Source organism: Pelodiscus sinensis, chromosome 2 (genome assembly GCF_052426305.1).
Source record: "Pelodiscus sinensis isolate ZL-2025 chromosome 2, ASM5242630v1, whole genome shotgun sequence".
NCBI classification, from domain to species: domain Eukaryota; kingdom Metazoa; phylum Chordata; order Testudines; family Trionychidae; genus Pelodiscus; species Pelodiscus sinensis.
The window spans coordinates 216,426,849-216,446,986 of record NC_143053.1 but is presented as its reverse complement, the minus strand read 5'-3'; the positions used below and the strand labels follow the sequence as shown (position 1 = coordinate 216,446,986).

Genomic DNA, 20,138 nt, shown 5'->3' with positions numbered 1-20,138 from the left:
AAATGCTGGCTCCAGATGGGCACTGCTTACCACAGATGGCTTCTGGATGGTGATGCGGTGGGCTATGGCAGGTTCATCCCGACACTGGCCCTGCACCGCTTCCAAAAGCAGCCAGAAAATTCTCTCCATCCCTGCCCCCTCTTCTCTGTGGAGATGGGGTCCAGGGTGGAGGGAGGAGCACCCTGACATCAGCACCCCCCCCTTTCCTCTTCTTCCCGTGCCCTGCACAGCGAGCAGGAGGCTCCCAGGGCAAGGGGCACCTCCAAGGCAGAGGGCAGAAGCAACATGGCAGTGCTGAGAGGAGCAGACTAAGTGCCAGCAATTGACAGCCTCCCAGCCAAACCTCTCAGGAGCACCTGTCAAAGGTTCCAAGATCTACCAGTAAATCCTGATCTACTGGTTGCTGACCACTGCACTAGTGTAAAGGTCCGTTATGGACATTAAACCTTTGAAGGAAGTTAGACTAGTCTTCCTGCTGCCAGAGCCTAGCAGTCAAGTATTAGAAAGTCACAACTGACTCCCTGCAGTGGGCATGCTCCATTATATACACACACAGCTCAGAGTGGAGGATTGTGTCCTTAATGTTTTGGACTGTGATTTTGATAAGTCATTGGTTTTTTTTTTGTTTTTTTTTTTCACCAGACTGTCTGGAGAATTTCATTTATTTCTTATCTTTTCTAAATCTGTTCAGGATTATTCCTGCCATATCCATTCAGCCATTCTTCTTGGTATAGAATAGGTGGAGAAGCATTTGTAAAGGACATTACAGGGGAGAGCCTCAGTATTGATGCACAAAAGGTTATTAATAAAACAATTATAATTTTAGGTAATTATGTAATTGTCTTCACTGTTAATGAATTTTAGGAGAGCATTTTCATACCCAAGAAGCTTAGACAATACGATAGCTCACATGCATATGTTTTTTGGTTACTTTTATAATGAAATGTTCAAACTAACGAAATTCCTAGCAAATGTCTTCATATTGTCAAACAGTGAGAAGAAAAAAGTTTCAAAGAGGATGACACCACCTTAACTGTAAAACCATATTTATTATCTGAAGATGTATTCATAACCGATTCTTGTATGCAGCTTTGTAGCTTCTATTTTGTTTATTGTTTTGTACTATTTTCTTTTTACAATATCCTTTGGAAGATATATAGAAATGTTAGTTATTGGGGTTTTAACCTTGTTTAGAGTATTTGATAATAGTCTTTTAACTGCAAATTGTGAACGTTCAACAAATAGTAGGTTGTAAATCTAGGAACCATTTGCTCAAAAGGCAAGCAACCAGGAAGATTCATTTATGGTTGGGAAATATTTTATAGAAGATACTGGTTACTTCTAACTCCTGTTTCCACTCAAAGGTGAAAACCTTTGTTGTCCCTCAAATGCGTAAGATGCTATAAACTTATTTTGACTTGAATATCTAAATACAGACTATCATATAATATCTGCCCGATACCTTTATGTGAAAAGTAAGATGTTTTATGTACAAATATAGCTAAGAAATGTGATGCTATAACTGGTTACTAATGAAAGAAGCCACTTGAGTATAGAAAGTATTTTTCTGTTAATTGGGAAATTAATTAGTTATCTGTCAGTGCTTAAGCATCTCTTTATCAGGCTCAGAAAAACAAGAACAATCTTTCCAAGGATTGTATGAAGAAAATATACTTTCTTTGACCATTTCTCTTTAAGAATCTTTTATATTTAAAAAGACTATTTTAAAGAACTGACGATTTCAAGTAGGAATATTTTGACTTATTTGAAACATAATTTCTGATCCTATTAAGCACTGGGTCTAAAGGGATAGCTCAGAAAGAGAGAGTGAAAACTTTCAACTGATTAAAAGAGAGAGTTAAAACTTTCAATATAAAAAAAGCAATACACCCATTAAGCTGAAAAAAAATAACTCTGATGCATATGCAGTAGCAGATTGCATATTCACAGGCTGAAGATGGTACCAGCAAAATCCAATAAAGATGTGGAGCTAACAGAAGGTGACAGCAGCTGATATTTAAATCCATCTATATCCCTGAAAGATGTCTGTCTTCCACCTTCCGTGAGGCCATCGAAAAAGAAGTGTATAAATTTATCTGAACTGAAACAAACATTCTTATTACTATCTTATGCTTATACCTTTATGCTAAATTCTTTCTAAGCTGCACAGCTGAGCAGTAACATATAAAGTGCAGTGCAGGCACTTGGGGCTGTAGTGAGGGATTCCCCTCCGTCAGCCCCAGACATGCTGTGACATAAGGGGGCGCTCCTGCCCCAACCCAGATCCATGACTGAGGGAGATATGTCTCTCCCATGGCCCCAGCCCTGGAGCTGCCATGGTGGGAAGAGGTGTGCCTCTCTCCCCCAGCCCAGGTTCTGTTGCTGAGAGAGAGAGAGAGAGTGAGTGTGTGCGGGGGGGGGGGGGGGGAGAAAGGGAGTATCTTTCCCTATTGCAGCCCCAGGGCAACCTGCACCCCAAACTCCTCATCCCTGACCTTATTCCAGAGCCCTCACCCCCCATACTCCAACCCTGTGCCCCAGCCTGGAGCCCCCTCCCACACTCTGAATCCCTTGGTCCCAGTGCACATCACTTCCATACTGGTGTACATATCAATATTCATTCAGCACGTGTGTGGGAAAAATTAGAGGCAATACTGCCCTTATGTACTCTTACACACATTTGTTTACTTACTCTCCAGCTCTCAGCACTCAGCTTGGGCTTTGTCCATGCATCTAAAATTAAAGCCCAGCCTCGGCAGCACTTTAAAGTGAAAGTGTGGCCATGGTAGGAGCACTGGGAGAGAGCTCTTCCAGCACTCTAGGTAAACCATCTCCTTGAAGGGTATAGCTAAGTCCGCTGAAAGTGCAGCTCCCAGCACTGTAACCTGGTTCACGCTAGCGCTTTACAATGCTGTAACTTGTTTGAGGGGGGGGGGTATGTTTTTTCACACCCCTGAACCAGAAATACAGCAAAGTAAAGTGCTGGTGTAGACTTAACCTTAGTTAAGCCTGTTCATTTTATCTCTACAAGCAAGCAAAAGCAACAAGGCAGCTAAGAATAATCAACCCACAACACAGCATCAAGAGGAGGCAACCTTACAACCCACCACAGTCTCTGCAATATCATAACAACATTGAGAATTCAGCATCATTGGAGTTTGCCAAAACACTGCCAAGGGATTAGATTTAACTTGTTTGTGTTATAATTTTTAATGCAATATGGAAATTCTATTATAATTTAGGTATTAACTTTCATGTTAAACCCCAGACTGTACTTTAGACTATGAATTCCTAGAAGGTAGACATAAGTAAATATTGATAAACAAAGAAAAGTCGTACGATTTAATTTGAATTTAAGAATGTTAATATTATTAATTTGCATGTCTTGACCATTCTTTGAATGAGTTCCTTTAACCAACTTAAACACCTTATGAAACATGTTTCATAGGCCTTAGACCTGTTAAGCGCCTAAATACTTTTGAGTGTCTGAGCCTTAGACCACTTCTCCACTTGCCACGCTGGAGATCAATCTTCTGGTGTTCAGTTTAGCGGGTCTAGTATGGACCCACTAAATCAGCGCTGGGGGCGCCTCTTGTCAGCGCCAGTACTCTACTCCTCATGAGGAGAAAGGGAAGTCAGTGGGAGCTCCCATTGACCTCCCGCTGTGGAGCTGGCGCCAAGCTTGGCTTAAGGTATATCTATTCCAGCTACATTATTTACATAGCTAAAGCTGCATATCTTAAGCCAATCTTCTGAGTCTAGTGTAGACTTGGCCTCAATTAAGATCACTCATCTTTCTTATTTATAATGAGGTTCATAGATCAGTATAGCGAGTCTCTACTCAATGGAGCCCTGGAGACAGACCAGAATTGTCAATTAGATACATGGGATTTGTGGATCCATCTCTTAGGAACCATCAGTTTTTCATCTGCCTCTTTAACTTCTGGCAGGCAGACCGTGACCTCCCTGCTGCAGAGCATATTTGAAGAGGAGGCAAAACAGACTTAAAATCACTGTGCTGTCTTCTTTTGCTTTTATCAGCATAGGAGGATTTCCTTTCTCTTCGGAGCCGCTGCTACTTTTTGTGCCCTTAGTTCATCCATGTGACGTTAAGCATGGTGCAAAAAGCCTAAGAAGTGTTTCCTGCACCTCACCTGGGCAGAGATCTGTGCCTGCCCTGCAGAGACTCGAACACTTCAAGTGCAAAGACTAGGGTACAGACTTCGGTGGCCTCCATCTTTGTGCACCTATTACAACATTAAACAGCATCTTAGGATGTCTGCTAGTAGGAATCTTGAGCGTTTTCATTTGGTATATAAACCTGTAGGGGAGTGTACTAATCCTGTGAATTCTGTCACTTCTGTTGATAGTGGCAGAATAAAGATGCACTACTGGAAATCATGATTGGGTGCAGGCATTAGTTTTGTTTTCTTTTTCTTCTGAAGTGCAAATATGACTTTTGCTGGATTTGCCTAGAAGAATGGAAGAAGCACAGCTCTTCTACTGGAGGCTATTACAGGTGTACTCGCTATGAAATAATTCAGCATGTAGAGGAACAGTCCAAGGAAATGACCGTGGAGGTAGGAGACTAAACTGTATTCGTTAAAATAAAGCTCTTGGGCTATAATTTTCTGTCTTGCCTAAGATTCTGAATTGGTAACAGTCAGAAGAATTTATTACACTTTGATTTTCCCCATCCGGGGTCTTCAATGGAATGAAAATGAAGTAAAACTCTAAATATCACAGGGTATGTCTACACTACCACCCTAGTTCGAGCTAGGGTGGTAGTGTAGACATATCCACATTGAGGTAACAGGAAAAAAAGTAATATCTGGCTTATGTTAGACTGGGAACAAAGACAACTGGGAACAAAGACAAGTTCTCAGTTCTGGTACTAGCCAACAGTATTGACACTGGGCAAGTCACTTCATCTTTCTCTACTTTGGTTACCATTCTGTGCAATGTGTAAAGCAGTATTGTAATTACCTGTTGTGCCTCAGAGAAATGTCATTTGGCTTAATTGATCTTTGCAATGTATTTTGAGGTCCTCTGCTTAAGTTATAGGCACAAAAGCTCAATTCCTTAGTTCTGGTGGCTGGCTGTCAGACTTCTGATTTCCTACAGTACCTTTCTATCTGAGCAGTATCTATTGCCGTGGTATTTGTGTATAAATGTCTAATGTTGCCCATTGAAATAGCTGATTATGCTTTTGATTTGCTGGTGAGTGTTAAAATGATGTAAGTCTAACATTTGGTTTCTTATTTTTGAGGCTGAAAAGAAGCATAGACGATTTCAAGAGCTTGATAGATTTATGCACTATTACACGAGGTTTAAGAACCATGAGCTCAGCTATCAGGTATGGCCCAAAGAGTTTCTAAGTTTTCTCCACTTTTTTAATCTAGAAATTCGATGAATTTGTTCAATTTTCTTTATGTCCCTTTTTCAGTTGGAACAGCGCCTTCTAAAAACTGCCAAAGAAAAGATGGAGCAATTGAGTAGAGCTCTCAGTGGAAGTAAGTAGTGTTTGTTAGTATCTACTGATTGATAATGGTGGTTTGAAATCAAATCTTTTCACACTAAAAACAATTTTGTTCTTCAGATTTTTCTTTCTTTATATTGATGCTTGCAAGAAATGAGGTATTTCAGACGTCTGCTGCTATTGCACATTTCAGAATCTGAATTTTCAGCCTTTGTCAGACCTCGGTTCATATGGTGCTAACTTGAGTTTGAGTCCTCTGTTGTTAAGGAGATCACCATTCTCTTTCAGTATTAATTTGTAACAGCCCTTCACACCTAATTCAATGTATTTGTTTAAAATATGTGAGAGAAAGGACCACTTTACTTCTGAAATGCGGTCACCTTTAGCACGAGGAAAGGTGATTTGATTCAACCGGTGCACAGCACAGTGCACAACTTGTTATATGTTGTTAATCTGCTCTGAATCAGTTTATTTTCTTAATTTGTAGAGAAGTGTACCCATAATAAAGAAATAAAGCATTGATCCTCCAGAGAGCTCGGCATGTAGGCAGGGTTTTGCCCACAAGGAGTTATTTACAGGATTATGGGCATAAGTGTCTGTTTTGAAACTGTATGAAGACCACCTGCTCTATCATTACCTGCAAGAGTAGAAATTCAGACCTGGTCAGGTGGCTCCTACAAGCAGTTTTGCCCAGTTGGCCCTAGTGACCAATCTTATAGTTTCAGCCCATAAAGGCTATTACAAGATGAAATGTTAGTGTGAATAAAAAGTAGTAAAAGCTTCTATTATGAATAAGAATATGAGACTCCAAATGCACACAAGAAATAGCTCACTTGAGTAAAAGAGAAGTTAGTGATGCATTGTTCTTTTTTTTTTTTAACCATAACCCTCTTACGTGTTTACAGTATGGACTAAATTATATTTGGCAAGTATTTTTCATATTATATTGACACATACTTGTACTTCTTTTGGGGGAAACTCTTAAAAAAGATCTGCTGACCTCAGAAGTTTTATTATAACAATGCTTGTGTTACTGTATAGCTGCAGGAGGCTGTCCTGATACCACTTTCATTGAAGATGCAGTACAAGAGCTCCTAAAAACTCGCCGCATTCTCAAGTGTTCTTATCCATATGGCTTCTTTTTGGAACCTAAAAGCACAAAGAAAGAAATATTTGAACTTATGCAGGTAAAATAAGTGTGTTTTGCTTTTATGACATAACTAATTTGTCTTGCAATGCTAGTTATCCAATATCACAAGTTTTCTGGCTATATTAAATTCTTAACATTTAGATTAAAAGAACAGAGGTGAAAAGAAATGTGTATAATCAACTGTTGATTAAACTCATTGGGTCTATGTGATTTTGAATTTTGCCTTTAGAGATCTTAAGGCAGGGATGGGCAAAAGGCTGCCAGTGGGCCGGATCCGGCCCATGGCTGCCTTGCTGGTACCCTTAAGCACAGCGCAGAGGCAGCCGCTTTAAATGTGGCAGCTCTATTCTGGGAGAGAAGAGGGAGGCTTTGTGCTCTGGCCTGCCCCCCAGCAAAATCTCTCAGCTCCCATTGGCCAATTTCCGACCAATAGCAGCTGAGATCCTTTCTGGCAGCAGCGAAGCTAATGACACCTCCTTCCCTCCCCCGTACTCCTTCACCTTCCCAGAGCAGAGCCATGTGAAGTGGCTTGCGACTGCAGCCTTCAGGTTCCTGCAAGGCTGCTGACTGGAAGTCGCCTACGTAAGCGCCTTTCAGCTAGAGCCTGCCTTTGGCACCCTCTTCCTCTCTTACCTTCCCCCCAACTACCTGCCCCAGGCCACCACCCAAACTCCCCTTTCCTCCAGGTCACAACACTCTCCCAGACCATGCACTCCCTCCTAGAGCCCCTCCCTCAGGCCAGAATCTCTCCTGCACCCATACTCCCTCCTGGACTCTGCACCTCAATCTTCTGCCTCAGATCAAAACCCCCTCCTTCACCCAAACTCTCTTTCAGGCTAGGTGTATACTGCAAAGAAAAGTCGGAAAAAGATATGCAAATTGCAAACTGCAATTTGCGTATCTTTTTCTGCTTTTCTTTCAAAAGAGGCTTTTCTGAAATTTGGCCCGTCTACACGTCGCCAAATTTTGGGAAAATCTCCTCTTTAGGCACATCCTTTCTTCCTCATAAAACAAGGATTATAGGGATGGTGAAAGAACGCGTCCGCTTTTTCGGAAGTTGTTCCAAAAAAGCGGATGCATTCCTTGGACACAGCATATCATTTCCTGGATACCTCTGGTATCCCAGAAAAGCTCTGCAGTCTAGACATAGCTCCAGACTGCACCCCAGTCTCTTACCCCAAGCTTCCTTCTGCACCCCGCCTCTGTCAAAGACCCCAAATCTCCTCAGTAAAAATGTGGCCCTTGAGCATTTGCCAAAATCTTGGAGTGGTCCCCCATTAAAAATTATTGCACACCCCTGTCTTAAGGCTACAACCAAATCAGGGAGGGAGTGAAGAATAATTTTAGCAGTATTGTTTAATCTGTAATAAAATATTTTATTTCAGTTTTAAAGAGGAAGCAACATCTTAATGAGAAAAAAAATAGTTACTTACTTGTATTCTGCTTTTCTGAAGCTATCATGAACAGGATTCTCATTCCTGGATAAGGCTGAGACGAGCAGATTTCCCTCAGTTCTAAAATAATTTTGATTCCTGAGGGAACTGGATTTGGGTATAGTGCAAACCAAGTCCTGTACTGACCATCACATTTCCTTTCTCTGTGAGTGTAAGTAGTGCTCTCTAAATGACCTAGTCCCGTGGTGTCCAAGTTCACTATAGCAAACTATCCACACTGAACTGGCCAAATAGCTAGAGGCTAGCATGTTGGACACCACTGATCTAGTCGGTCACTTTGTTTGCAGAAGAAGTGGAGTTCCTAAGATGATAACATAATACAAAATGGTTAACTATGATCAAAAATATGTCTCAAAGAAAAATTGGAATCAAGGCATAAACATTAAAAAAAATATTTCTCCCCCAGACCTTGAGGATTATGTGACAAATGAAAGTTTGTGTCACAATAAAGCTTTTATTCAACAAACCATGGTCTTTGCTGAAATCATCAAGACGGAATTAGAGCAGCGGTTCCCAATTGCCAGTCCGAGCGAGGGTCAGTGATGGGCCGTGAACCCCTGCCTGCCGGGTCGCGGCACACTGCTGGGTCCACGCCCCCAGCCGCTAATGAGCCCTTACTGGGGCAGCCTTACTGTGGTCCCAGTTCCTGCTCCGCACCAACCACATGGCTCAGCCAGCGGGGTGTGTGGCGGGTTCTGCCACATGTGCCACAGCTGGGGGCACGCTGAGGCAGGGTCGCATGGTGGAGCAGGGCTACTCCGGGGTCTGGGCTACTCCAGGGATGGCTGGGTCACATTGGCAGAGAGGGGCTGCTCCAGGGTCCCTGGCTGCATGGGTGGAGCAGGGCTCTTCTGGGGGACAAGGGTATCCCAGGGCTGCCTGGGCCACATGGGGGAGTGGGGCTGCTCTAGGGGTGGCCAAGCTGTGTGGTGGAGCAGCAGGGCTAGGGTTGCCAGATGGTTGAAACAAAGTACCAAACACCCCACCCCCACCCCCACCCCCCAAAAAAACACACCGGGAAAAAATTCTGTTGAAGGGGGAAAAAAAGGAGGGGACCAAAGTTGTTGTGGGGGGGCGGAGGACTTAAAAAAATAAAATAAAACAGCATGTTCCCTTTAAGAGTGAGTGCAGGGATAGGGACAGGGGAGGTGTTGAGCACTAATATCCAGGGAAAGCATTGCTTCCCCTAGGTCTTTTGGCTGGCAGCCTTGGGGAACCAGGTAAGCATGGGGGCTGGGGTCGGGGGGCTGGAGGTGTTGGGGGCCAAGGGAGGATTGGAAGGGGGGGGAGGCCAGGTGCTGAGTGTTTGTAGGGTTGCCAGGTGCCTGGCATTTTCACCTCCTGACCAGGGAAATATTCAGAAAATACTGGACATCTCAGGTGTCTGGTATTCTCTGAATTTTTTTACCGGACAGGAGCCGAAAATACTGGACTGAGTACCGGACACCTGGCAACCCTAAGCAGGATTGCCCGGCCCCACTGAGCCCTGGGGGCTGGCTCGGGGTCCCCCTGGTGGTGTTGCCGGGGGCTGAACAGGGGTCACCACTATCCAAGCGGCTGAGGGGGCGAGGCAGGAAAAGCCCTCCAAGCTGGAGTCTGCACCGCACTGCTTTCAGCCTACCCTCTCCCCAGTTTGGTTCCCCCTTTCTTCCCCCCCCCCCCCGCCCTTGGCCACAGCCCCACTTCTCCTGCCCTGACTGCTGTATCCCTTTGCCTCCCTCCTCGGATGGTGGCAGGCTCCTTGGAGGCTCCAGCTGCATTGCCATTTATAAAAAATACATCCAGGGCTTGAAACTCCACTAACTCTCCCCCAGTATGGCCCAGCTGCTTGGTGCACTTCTCAGGCATCCCCAGTGCCAAAGCTCAGGCAGCACATTCCAGGCAGCCACCTCAGCAAAACACCATTTAAAAGTTTCCCTTTCCTTTTCTTTTTTAAAAAAACCCCCAGGCCAAAGTCATGGTTGTTTCCCACCAGAGGGGGATTTTCCTTTCATCCCATCTTCTCCTTTGCAGAGTTGTTCAATCATTCTCTTCTGGCAAAAACGTTTGCAATGTTTCTTGACCGTAATGCCAATGCTGGAAAATATGAATGTGCAGAATGTGTCAGCAGCACTGTCAGACTTGTTAACTACTGGCTCTTTAATTCTGGTGCAATTGAGGCAAAAGGTTTGGACTGGAGAATGCTCTTTAACAAAATATTAGCAACTATTTTATTGATTTAAAATGTGTGTGCAACAGTTTTTCAAATTCTTCTTAACCATCATGTCTTCCCTCCTTTGATTTGCCTGATATACCCTGAGCTAGATACCTTTTAAAATACTGAAATATGCTGAAACTTACCTTCGTGCATAAGTAAGTTAAATTGAAGTAAATGTGCTGGTTTAAGCTGCTTAATATGAATCACCATGAACAACTTTTACCCAAACTGGATTACTTAGAAATCATTAACTCTTAACCACCCAGTCAAAGAGAAGCCAAGATTTACCACAATCCAAAGCACTGTTATCTTGCATTATCTTCACATGCAGCTTTAAGAAGCCCAAAGAATCTTCACTAAGGTGTGAATTTATTAGTATTCCAGCTAGAGGAATATTTCTATTCTTGGAGGAATGTTTGGCTCTCTATTCTTATAAAAATGAGGCTTCTCCAAAAATTAGTGAAAACCAGAACTGTTCTGCAAAGCGTGCCATCTGTTTCACAATATATGGTTTTGATCTTCCACACAATGACATGTATTGTGTGCGTACGAATGCCATGTAAAATAAGATGTGACTGCTTAAAATTAATTACCATAACGAATATGCAAAAGTTTCGGTGCCGGTCTGCCAAATGTTTTTGAATGAGTTTGCTGGTCCGCAATATAAAAAAAAGTTGGGAACCGAGGAATTAGAGGACACCATTTATTATACCCAGCAATGGATGGCATGCAATAGCCTGTGGAGGGCCTGGCTCACTCTACCTCACAACTTTATAAGTATTTCCATAGCACCTAAAAGCCCTAGTTAAGGACAAAGACGTCATCGTGCTACACACTGTACAAATATAGAGCCAAAAGACAGAGCCTGACCCAAAGAACTTACGATTTAAGAAAAAGACAAGAGCTGGATAGAGACAGATGGGGAGTAGAAGAAAACACTTAAGACATTATTGATCTGCATGATAGGCACGGTCTTAGCACACTTCTTCCTTCAGTGGTAAAAATTCTTTGCGGGCTGAGGGAACTCCATCAGTGTCTTGTTAAGGGGCTAACCCCTAGGCATAGAATCCTGTCAGGATCATATCTTCAGAGAAAATGAATTATTCAATATAGCATGTTTACAAAGTAGTTATGCCTGCTTTTCATGTAACTGATTTATAATGTTGCAACATTTCATGGTACACTTTATTTTCTGTTGCAGACAGACTTAGAAATGGTCACAGAAGACCTTGCTCAGAAAGTAAACAGGCCTTATCTTCGTACTCCTCGTCATAAAATAATCCGTGCAGCATGTCTTGTGCAGCAGAAGAGGCAAGAGTTCTTGGCCTCTGTGGCCCGTGGAGTTGCCCCAGCAGACTCACCAGAAGCTCCAAGACGCAGGTAATTAGGCATACAAAGAGTGTGCAAATCCAGAAATATTCAGGTGACAGCTATCAAGCAAAATAGTGTTTGGTTTGACATATACATCAAGACAAATAGAGCTGACTGAATTTTGTAGTTGTAGGTAACTGGTTCAACAAACACTTACTTTATTTGATTCACACAAAAATACACCCGTTCACTTTAAACTTCACAATGTGAAATTCCCCTAAATTGCCAAGTGTGTCTTTCTCATTTTGCAACTGAAAAAATGAGGAATCTTGGCTGAATTTTAATTTGTCATTAAAGGCAGAGCCAGGCAGGATTTTCACCAGTTTTGGGGAGGAGGGTAGCCAACTCTTTCCACATAGGTGAAGACAAAAAATCAGTCAGAATGTTAGGAATCATTAAGAAATTAGATATATTATAAGACAGAGAATATCTTATTGCCTCTATATAAATCCATGATATTCCTACATCTTGAATGCTGCATGCAGACGTGGTCACCTCATCTCAAAAAAGATATCTTGCTCTTTTCTGAACTTTTTCCATTGCCAACAAAAAGGATTAGGGGTATGGAATGGCTACCATCTGAGAAGTCTAAGACTTAGATGTTTCAGTTTGGAAAAGAGCAACTAAGGGAGAATAGTAGAGAACTTTTGGAGTGGAAAAAGTGAATAAAGAAGATCTATTTACTCCTTCACATAACACAAGAACTAGGGGTCAGCAAATTTAAATTAATAGGTAGCCATTTTTTAAATCAACAAACAAAAGGAAATACAGTAAAACTCCAATTATCCGGCATCCAGTGGTCCGACACTCCTGATAGTCCGGCACCAACTGGAACCCAGAAGTGCTCCAACCAGCCGGACAATTGGCGCTCCCGTGAGTCCCACACGTGCTCACAGGCCGGGAAAGGGAATTATACCCCTGTGACGGGTCTGCCGGACACACACTGTATCTGGCCGGGGGCGGGGCGTGGGGGGGGGGTCGGCGGGGAACAGTGGCAGCAAGGGGCGAACCCTCCACCATTTTGCAGGGAGGCGTGGGAAGTTCTGTGCAGCCGCCTACTACAGGCCAGCTGGGGCTGCAAGCAGAGGCGAGGGGTGGCGCTGCAGGACCAACCCGGCAGCACCCCAGCTGCTTTGCTCCGCCACTTCCCCAAGTCCGTCACTACCGTTTGTCGCCTGCCTGCAAGCAGCGGCGGACTTGGGAAAGCGGCAGGGCAGAGCAGCTGGGGTGCTGCCGGATTGGTCCTGCAGCGCCGCCCCTCACCTGAGCGGCACTGTGGGACCAACCCAGCAGCACCCCGGCTGCTCTGCCCCGCCGCTTGCCAGCTGGGTCTGTCAGTTGCCGACGGCTGCGTGGGGCTTCCCTCACCTCCTTGCAAAACGGTGGAAGGTTTGCCCCTTGCCACGCCGTTCCCCACTGACACACACCACCACCACCACCCTCCGCCGGTCGCAGTGCGGGTTCCGGCAGACCCGTCACAGCCTCCCGCTGGGCATATCCGATAATCCGGAACCCCCTGGGTCCCAAAGGTGCCGGATTATTAGAAGTCTACTGTACTTCTTCACACAATTCATAGTCAACTATGGAAATCCTTGCCAGAGGATGTTGTGAGGTCCAAGACTATAACGGGGTTAAAAAAGAACTAGATGAATTCATGGAGGATAAGTCCATCAATTGCTATTAGCCAGGATGGACAAGAATGGTGGCCTTAGCTTTTGTTTGTCAGAAGCTAGGAAAGAGCGACAGAGGACGGATCACTTGATGATTACCTGTTTTGTTTTGTTTTTTTATTCATTCCTTCTGGGGCACCTAACATTGTACACTGTTGGAAGACAGGATACTGCATTAGATAGACCTTTGGTCTGACCCAGCATGGCTGTGTTATTCTTATGCAGTATCAGCTCTGGAGATGGAGCCCACACCATGGCAGTGACACACCACTGGAGTTTAGGAAGCTGCAGAGGAGAACTAGGGAAAGTCAATTGATGTATGGGAAAGTCAATTGATTTCCTCCTTTAGCTAGAAAGCCAAATAATTTCATTCACAGCTCCTGCCATGTCCCCACACTCAGGCCAATCAAGACCTGAGGAGAGGGGGAAGTGTGGCACCAGAGACAACCACCAGCTGTTCAGAACAGCTGGCATTTCCCTCTGGGCATTGTGCGCCCATCAGGTCAGAGAAGGGGAAGAGACCTCCCATTCTCTTCCACCCCACAGAGGAGCATGCGAAATCTCTCCCCTCACCCGGTGCCTAAAGGTAAGAGCCCCTTCTGGGGCGGGCCTGTGACCACTGCCAACATTGGTGAAGTGCCCCCTCCTCCCCCCCCCAAAAAAATTATTGCTCTCTCTCCCCCTCCTCCCCGCTCCTAGGGCACCTCGTGAATGCCAGCTCAAATCGCTGTATATATTTCCATTGCTCTCTGGTCAGCTAACTAAGAAGCTTGTTAATAGAATTAAGATCTTTGTAGAATAATGTGATTGGTGGAACTGATTTAGAGAAGCAATGTTTTTGCTACTCAGTGTTTTGTTTTATTTACATTTGAAACTGTTTGAAGTTGCTGGTAGGTTTGGTGTGTGTATAATATTTTATCCCTGAATTTCTCTTCTTGTTTTTGGCATGAAAGGATATAAACCTAAAAATCATTCTCTCTTCATTTTTTTTTAAATTACACTAGTATGCCAGGTTGAGAATTCCAATAATAGTTAATAAGTATAATTACAGTATATACTCACCCACTCAATTGCTTTATACTCCAAGCCATTGTAATAGTTCAGCACAATTTTGATGTCATGATTCTTGCCCAGTTTAATCAGTATAGTAGATACTATTTTTACAGTATAATTCACATTCAGTTTTGTGAACTGTTAATAAGTAGTTAAGCATTTGTGGCTTCATTTCACACTCCATACTCCAAACTAGCAAATAAGTACTTGGCACTCACCAAACACTATTTAAATAATCACTGAAAATAATTTTATAAATCCAGAATTTAAATAATTTAATCATACAATCTTTTGAAACATTTTTATAAATACGTGTGTTAACCAGATAAATTCACCTCAAAGATGGTTTACAGTTATAGATGGGGGAGCCATTGTTCATACTTCATTCTGCCAATAAATAACATGATGTATCTGATTTAATTTATAGTTTTGCTGGCGGAACATGGGATTGGGAATATTTAGGATTTGCATCCCCTGAGGTAAACTGTTTCTTTTTTATATTTTTAATGTTGCTATGCATATTATAGGTACCAGGGTGTAATTCTGTTTTGCATGGAGGGAATCCAGATTTTATTTCAAATTGTATTAAGGTTTGCAAGGCTCAATTTAAGCTTTCAATTTTCTTTGCTTCACAATAGAAGGAAATATATGCATGGGTAACTGGACTGTACCTAAACAATGAGCCTTACAAAAAGATAGTTCTTAAATATGTTGTCAGACCAACTCTTTAGCATTGTATTTTGTCCAGTCTGAGGAAGGCAAGCATGTCTGAACAAAACCATGCCTACACTTGTGGCAATATTTTTATAATAAATATTTTAAAACTGGATGATAATTTTCTGTTTAAGTTTTTTAAAAAATTGTTCTAAATGTTGAAGTAGTATTAATGGATGAAGGAAACGAGATAATTTCTGATACAGTATTATAGGAGTTGTCATAAATTATATCTGTTTTATGCATGATGGACTACTATTGACAGGGTTAGAGAAAGCAAAATGCAATTTTTAAAATCAGTATTTCACCATTTATACATGGCAGAAGAACATTTATGTGATTGTCAATAATTGCATTATATATAATTTTCCTTTCTCTCCTTTAGCTTAATTAAATATTTGGGGGGGAAGGTTTAAATCAAAATGAGATTAAAAGAGAAATCTAATGTTGACATTTTTAAGAGCTAGTCACTTGCAGGCACACTGGAAAAATTACCATATCTCATAAAACTCCATTTTCTATATATTTCCTTTCCTATTGTTGCTGGTTAACAATATGCTGTTGGGGGAGGGAGGGTGAAACAGCTTGCTTCTTATAGAGCAATCAGCTTGCTTCATCCTTCAGTTCTTCCTTTGTTCCTAAATAATTCAGTGTTTTGTGAGACTGAACTATCTGATGTTATAACAGCCCAGGAGGAACAGGATAGGAGAAAAGGCTGATTAGAAAAGGGAACATTTCTGTTAATCAATAAGTATCATGATAGTCATTTTTAGATTATAGTTGATTAGCCCAGATATGGCACTGGCTGTGATTTAAGTTGGATCCTTTGTACCTTAGCTGCTGAAGATACTTGCAACCACCTGTGCTAAAGGAGTTTTTGTAGCTAAAGTAATACTGTCCTCTTCGTATATTTTCCATTAAATTCTCTAGATAAACTATTTGAGCACAATTATGTATTTTACTGACACCAAAATAAAATATTTGTGTATACCAGATCTTATTACCACAAAGAAAATTTGAATGTTTTCGGTAAAGAGCACCATATTTAGGCCAGTATATAAAAACTCTACTTTTCAATGCAACAAAATTAAAATCTAAATTGCTAAAATATATAAAATATTTCTAAGTAATCAGAAACAAAATTATATCTGTATGAGTGTATATATGTCTGAAACACAAATATATGAAACAATTATCATGACAAAGGCCATAAATTAAAGCTGTGATCTTATTGCAAACACAGAAAGAATTATATTTCATGTAAAATCTGGCATGATTTTCAAATCTTTATACTTTGTGAACTCATTTCTGATCATGCACAATCCCTGTGGGCTGCGTGTGAATTTATAAAAGAATATGGATCTCTTTCCTTGAGGAACAGGTGTATGTGTAAAGAATACTAAGTCAGTTTCAAAATCTGGAAATTAAGGTCCTGATCTTGCACTTGAATAAGTGAAACTTGCAAATCAGGGGAACTTCACACAGGAGCAAGAATCTGCCAGCATTGATCCTGTTGTAGTGACAGTGCTCATGGCATGCCCTTGGTAATGTGTAAACACTTGGGGTGAAACTCTCAATATAAGGAATTGAAGAGGCCATGCAGTAACTCTCTAGGCTCTTGGATCTGTCTGAGGGTTTTTTTTTATGTTGCAGAGCAACTGTAGGAAAGGAAGCTTAATGGTCAGGCAACCTTTCCCAGGCCACACAGTACAAAAGAAGCTTTGGAATAGAGGTTTCCCACGTGTAAAGTGCAGGGGCTGAGGAGGGAAATACATCTGGTCCCCGACTTACGAACAAGTTACAGTCCAAGCACTTGGTTGTAACTCAGTGTGTTCGTAAGTCGGACCCCATTTATTTCAATGGAACCACGCTGTTCGTAAGCACGGCTTGCCATTCGTAAGTCGGGGCCACGCTTAATGGGAGGCTGGTTGTACGTCGATGCGTTTCTAAATCGGGGACCAGCTGTAGTTATAAAGTGTGTTTAACTAGTTAGATTTTTTGACATTGGTGTAAATCCTAGAGAGAGACAGAGGCTGGAGACAGCTTCTTTTGGAGGCAGGACTGTGGTACCTTAACTCCCTTTGTCAGAAAATGCACATAGTACCTAAGTCAGTTTGTTGCCACCTCTGTTCAAGTAAAACAAGATTTGTGTGTATTTTTTAAATAAAGCACTCTAGAAAACCTTCATGGTTCCTACTCTGATGCCCAAACCCAACCTGACATGTCAACATGGTTAAATAAGTAGATACAATGGCATGCCTTTTTTATCACTGTGCATGATGAAATCTACCATGTTTAGAGGGGGATAAACCAGCCACTTTGTGCCACAGAGTTTGTGTTAGCCTTGCAAATTTAGGCCCCAAGTCAGTAAAGCACCTTAAGCACATGCATAATTTTACTAATCCTAGAAAACAAGCACAAGCTTAAGCATTGTGGGATCAGAGGCCTGAGAAGGCAACTCCTTGATGTCTACTGTTAAGCAAAAAAATAAAGAGAAGGCTCATATTTAATCAGTTGAACTTCTGAAAAATTAAAATTTGGTATTAAAACTCGTAAACAAAATTAATAGTACTTGGAGATTGCAAGTATTCAAATCTCTGCAACTTGACTGGAAGGGCTTTTGGCTAGTTAATAATTTTGTTCATTTAGGATTATCTACTTTTTTTTTTAATTTATTTCTTGCATGATGTGTAAACTGCAATTTATTTTTCTGGGAACAGGTGATTTTATAATAAATGTATAAAATCACACATTTTTCTTAAAAGAAAATGTACAGTTGGTTATGGCAGAAAAATATTATTGCATGTTCCCCTGTATTTTGTAACCTTTGGTTTATGCAGGAATATGCTGAATTTCAGTATCGGAGGAGGCATAGACAGCGTCGACGTGGAGACATGCACAGTCTGCTCAGTAATACTCCAGACCCCGAAGACCCTAGTGAGAGCACACTAGGTATGTTCTTTCTTTGGAGTTAAAAATATATAATATATATAGGTGTCTCTAATTCCTTAATTTATAAATAAACTAGAAGATTTACTCTGTCATTGCTTGGGTCTTTCAGGGCAGGAGGGTGAGATTGTGGGAGGTACACAAGTCAGGGCAGGGGCGTGGAGAAGTGGGGACTCAGGCCAGGGGGCTAGTGGTATGGGGATGATAGGTACAGGAGTCAAGGCAGGGGCTGGGGTGCAAAATTCAGGCCAGGGAGTTGTAGGTGTCGGGGAGCTCAGGGCAGGGGGTAAGGGCAGCCGGCGACTGCTCCCCAGGGCCAGTTTGGGATGTTTGGAGACACTCAGCACAACCAACAGAACCACAGAGTCATAGAGATGGAAGAGACCTCAGGAGGTCATCAAGTCCAGCCCCCTGCCCAAAGCAGAACCAATCCCAACTAAATCAACCCAGCCAGGGCTTTGTCAAGCCGAGACTTAAACACCTCTAGGGATGGAGATTCCACCACCTCCCTAGGTAACCAATTCCAGTGCTTCACCACTCTCCTAGTGAAATAGTTTTTCCTAATATCCAACCTAGACCTCCCCCACTGTAACTTGAGACCATTGCTCCTTGTTCTGCCATCGATCACTACTGAGAACAGCCTTTCTCCATCCTCTTTGGAAACTCCCTTCAGGAAGTTGAAGGCTGCTATCAAATCCCCCCTCACTCTTCTCTTCTGCAGACTAAATAAGCCCATATTCTTCAGTCTTTCCTCATAGGTCATGTGCTCCAGCCCCCTAATCATTTTGGTTGCCCTCCGCTGGACCCTCTCCAATGTGTCCACATCCTTTCTGTAGGGGGGGGGGGGGGGGCAGAACTGGACGCAATACTCCAGATGGGGCCTCACCAGTGCCGAATAAAGGGGAATAATGACTTCTCTAAATCTGCTGGTAGTGCTCCTCCTAATGCATCCTAATATGCCATTAGCCTTCTTGACTACAGGGGTGCATGTTTAACTCATACCCAGCTTCTCATACAGTGTTATCCCCAGTACCTTTTCTGCTGAACTGCTATTTAGTCATTCGGTCCCCAGCCTGTAACAATGCTTGGGATTCTTCCGTCCTAAGTGCAGGACTCTGCACTTGTCCTTGTTGAACCTCATCAGATTTTCTCTTGGCCCAATCCTCCAACTTGTCTAGGTCACTCTGGACCCAATCCTTACCCTCCAACATATCTACCTCTCCCCCTAGCTTACCTCTAAACCATGAGTTCCCAAACTGGGGGGTGTGCCCCCTTGGGGGGCATGAAGAAATTCCAGGGGGGCGAGCGTGAGGCGATTCAGCCCCACACACACCCCCATCAATCCCACCCCAAGTTTTGCTGCTATTTGGGGGGGGGGGAAGGTTTCTCAAAAATCAATAAGGGGCCGTGATGCCGAAAAGTTTGGGAACCACTGCTCTAAACTAACAGAAGAGGAGCCCTTTTAAGCCCTTTTACCCTTGTGGCTACTCTAAATTATACTCAATTGCCACAACATTCTAGGGGCCACTCTGCGGCTAAGAATAGAGGAAGAAAAATGCTAACTTTTATGGATTTTGACAATTAGGAAGGAGGCACATAAACACCAAAGGCCAAATCCAGGTCCTGGCAATAGGGACGGAGAGGAAGTGACCAAAAATATTCTGGCTGCTCTACAGCATCCAGGGAACTCTATTATGCCCAGGGCATTCCCCAGACGCACTTTTCACAAGGACAAGTGTAAAGAAGGAAAGAGAGAGGATTTGTTTCTATAAAGAATGTTTTTAAAGTGTTCCATAATGCACGAGTGAGTTTTACAAGCCCTTCTGCCACCTTATCCAGTGACCTGTTTTACTGACTGTGTCCTGTTTCCATAAAGGAAGAATGTTGCTTATTTAAGCAAGTAAGGGAGCAAACAAGCAGAAAGGGCTCATTCAATCCCATCCTGTGCAGCCATAGCAATATAACTGGTACTCTTCCACTGTACATGCATTGGGGCTGGATGTGGGGGATAATGTGTATGCCCCCACAAAAAACATGGGGGCTGTGCAGGGAGCAAGATCAGAAGAACCATTTGCTACAAGGCTCCTCTTGTCTTCTCCCT

The 20,138-nt window shown here is 42.7% G+C and overlaps 1 protein-coding gene across 4 annotated transcripts in view; it reads left to right on the top strand.

The window, feature by feature from the left end:
* Positions 1–20,138, top strand: part of ANKIB1 (ankyrin repeat and IBR domain containing 1) — a 108,031-nt gene that overhangs the window by 82,210 nt on the left and 5,683 nt on the right. For 3 of the 4 annotated variants that reach the window (XM_075922381.2, XM_075922379.2, XM_006114465.5), the window contains exons 12-18: positions 4,446–4,580; positions 5,270–5,356; positions 5,447–5,513; positions 6,521–6,666; positions 11,482–11,660; positions 14,802–14,853; positions 17,929–18,040. In XM_075922381.2, the coding sequence (XP_075778496.1) occupies positions 4,446–4,580; positions 5,270–5,356; positions 5,447–5,513; positions 6,521–6,666; positions 11,482–11,660; positions 14,802–14,853; positions 17,929–18,040 (778 nt within the window). The remainder of the gene's footprint in view (positions 1–4,445; positions 4,581–5,269; positions 5,357–5,446; positions 5,514–6,520; positions 6,667–11,481; positions 11,661–14,801; positions 14,854–17,928; positions 18,041–20,138) is intronic. The other variant, XM_075922380.2, reaches the window with a different exon arrangement.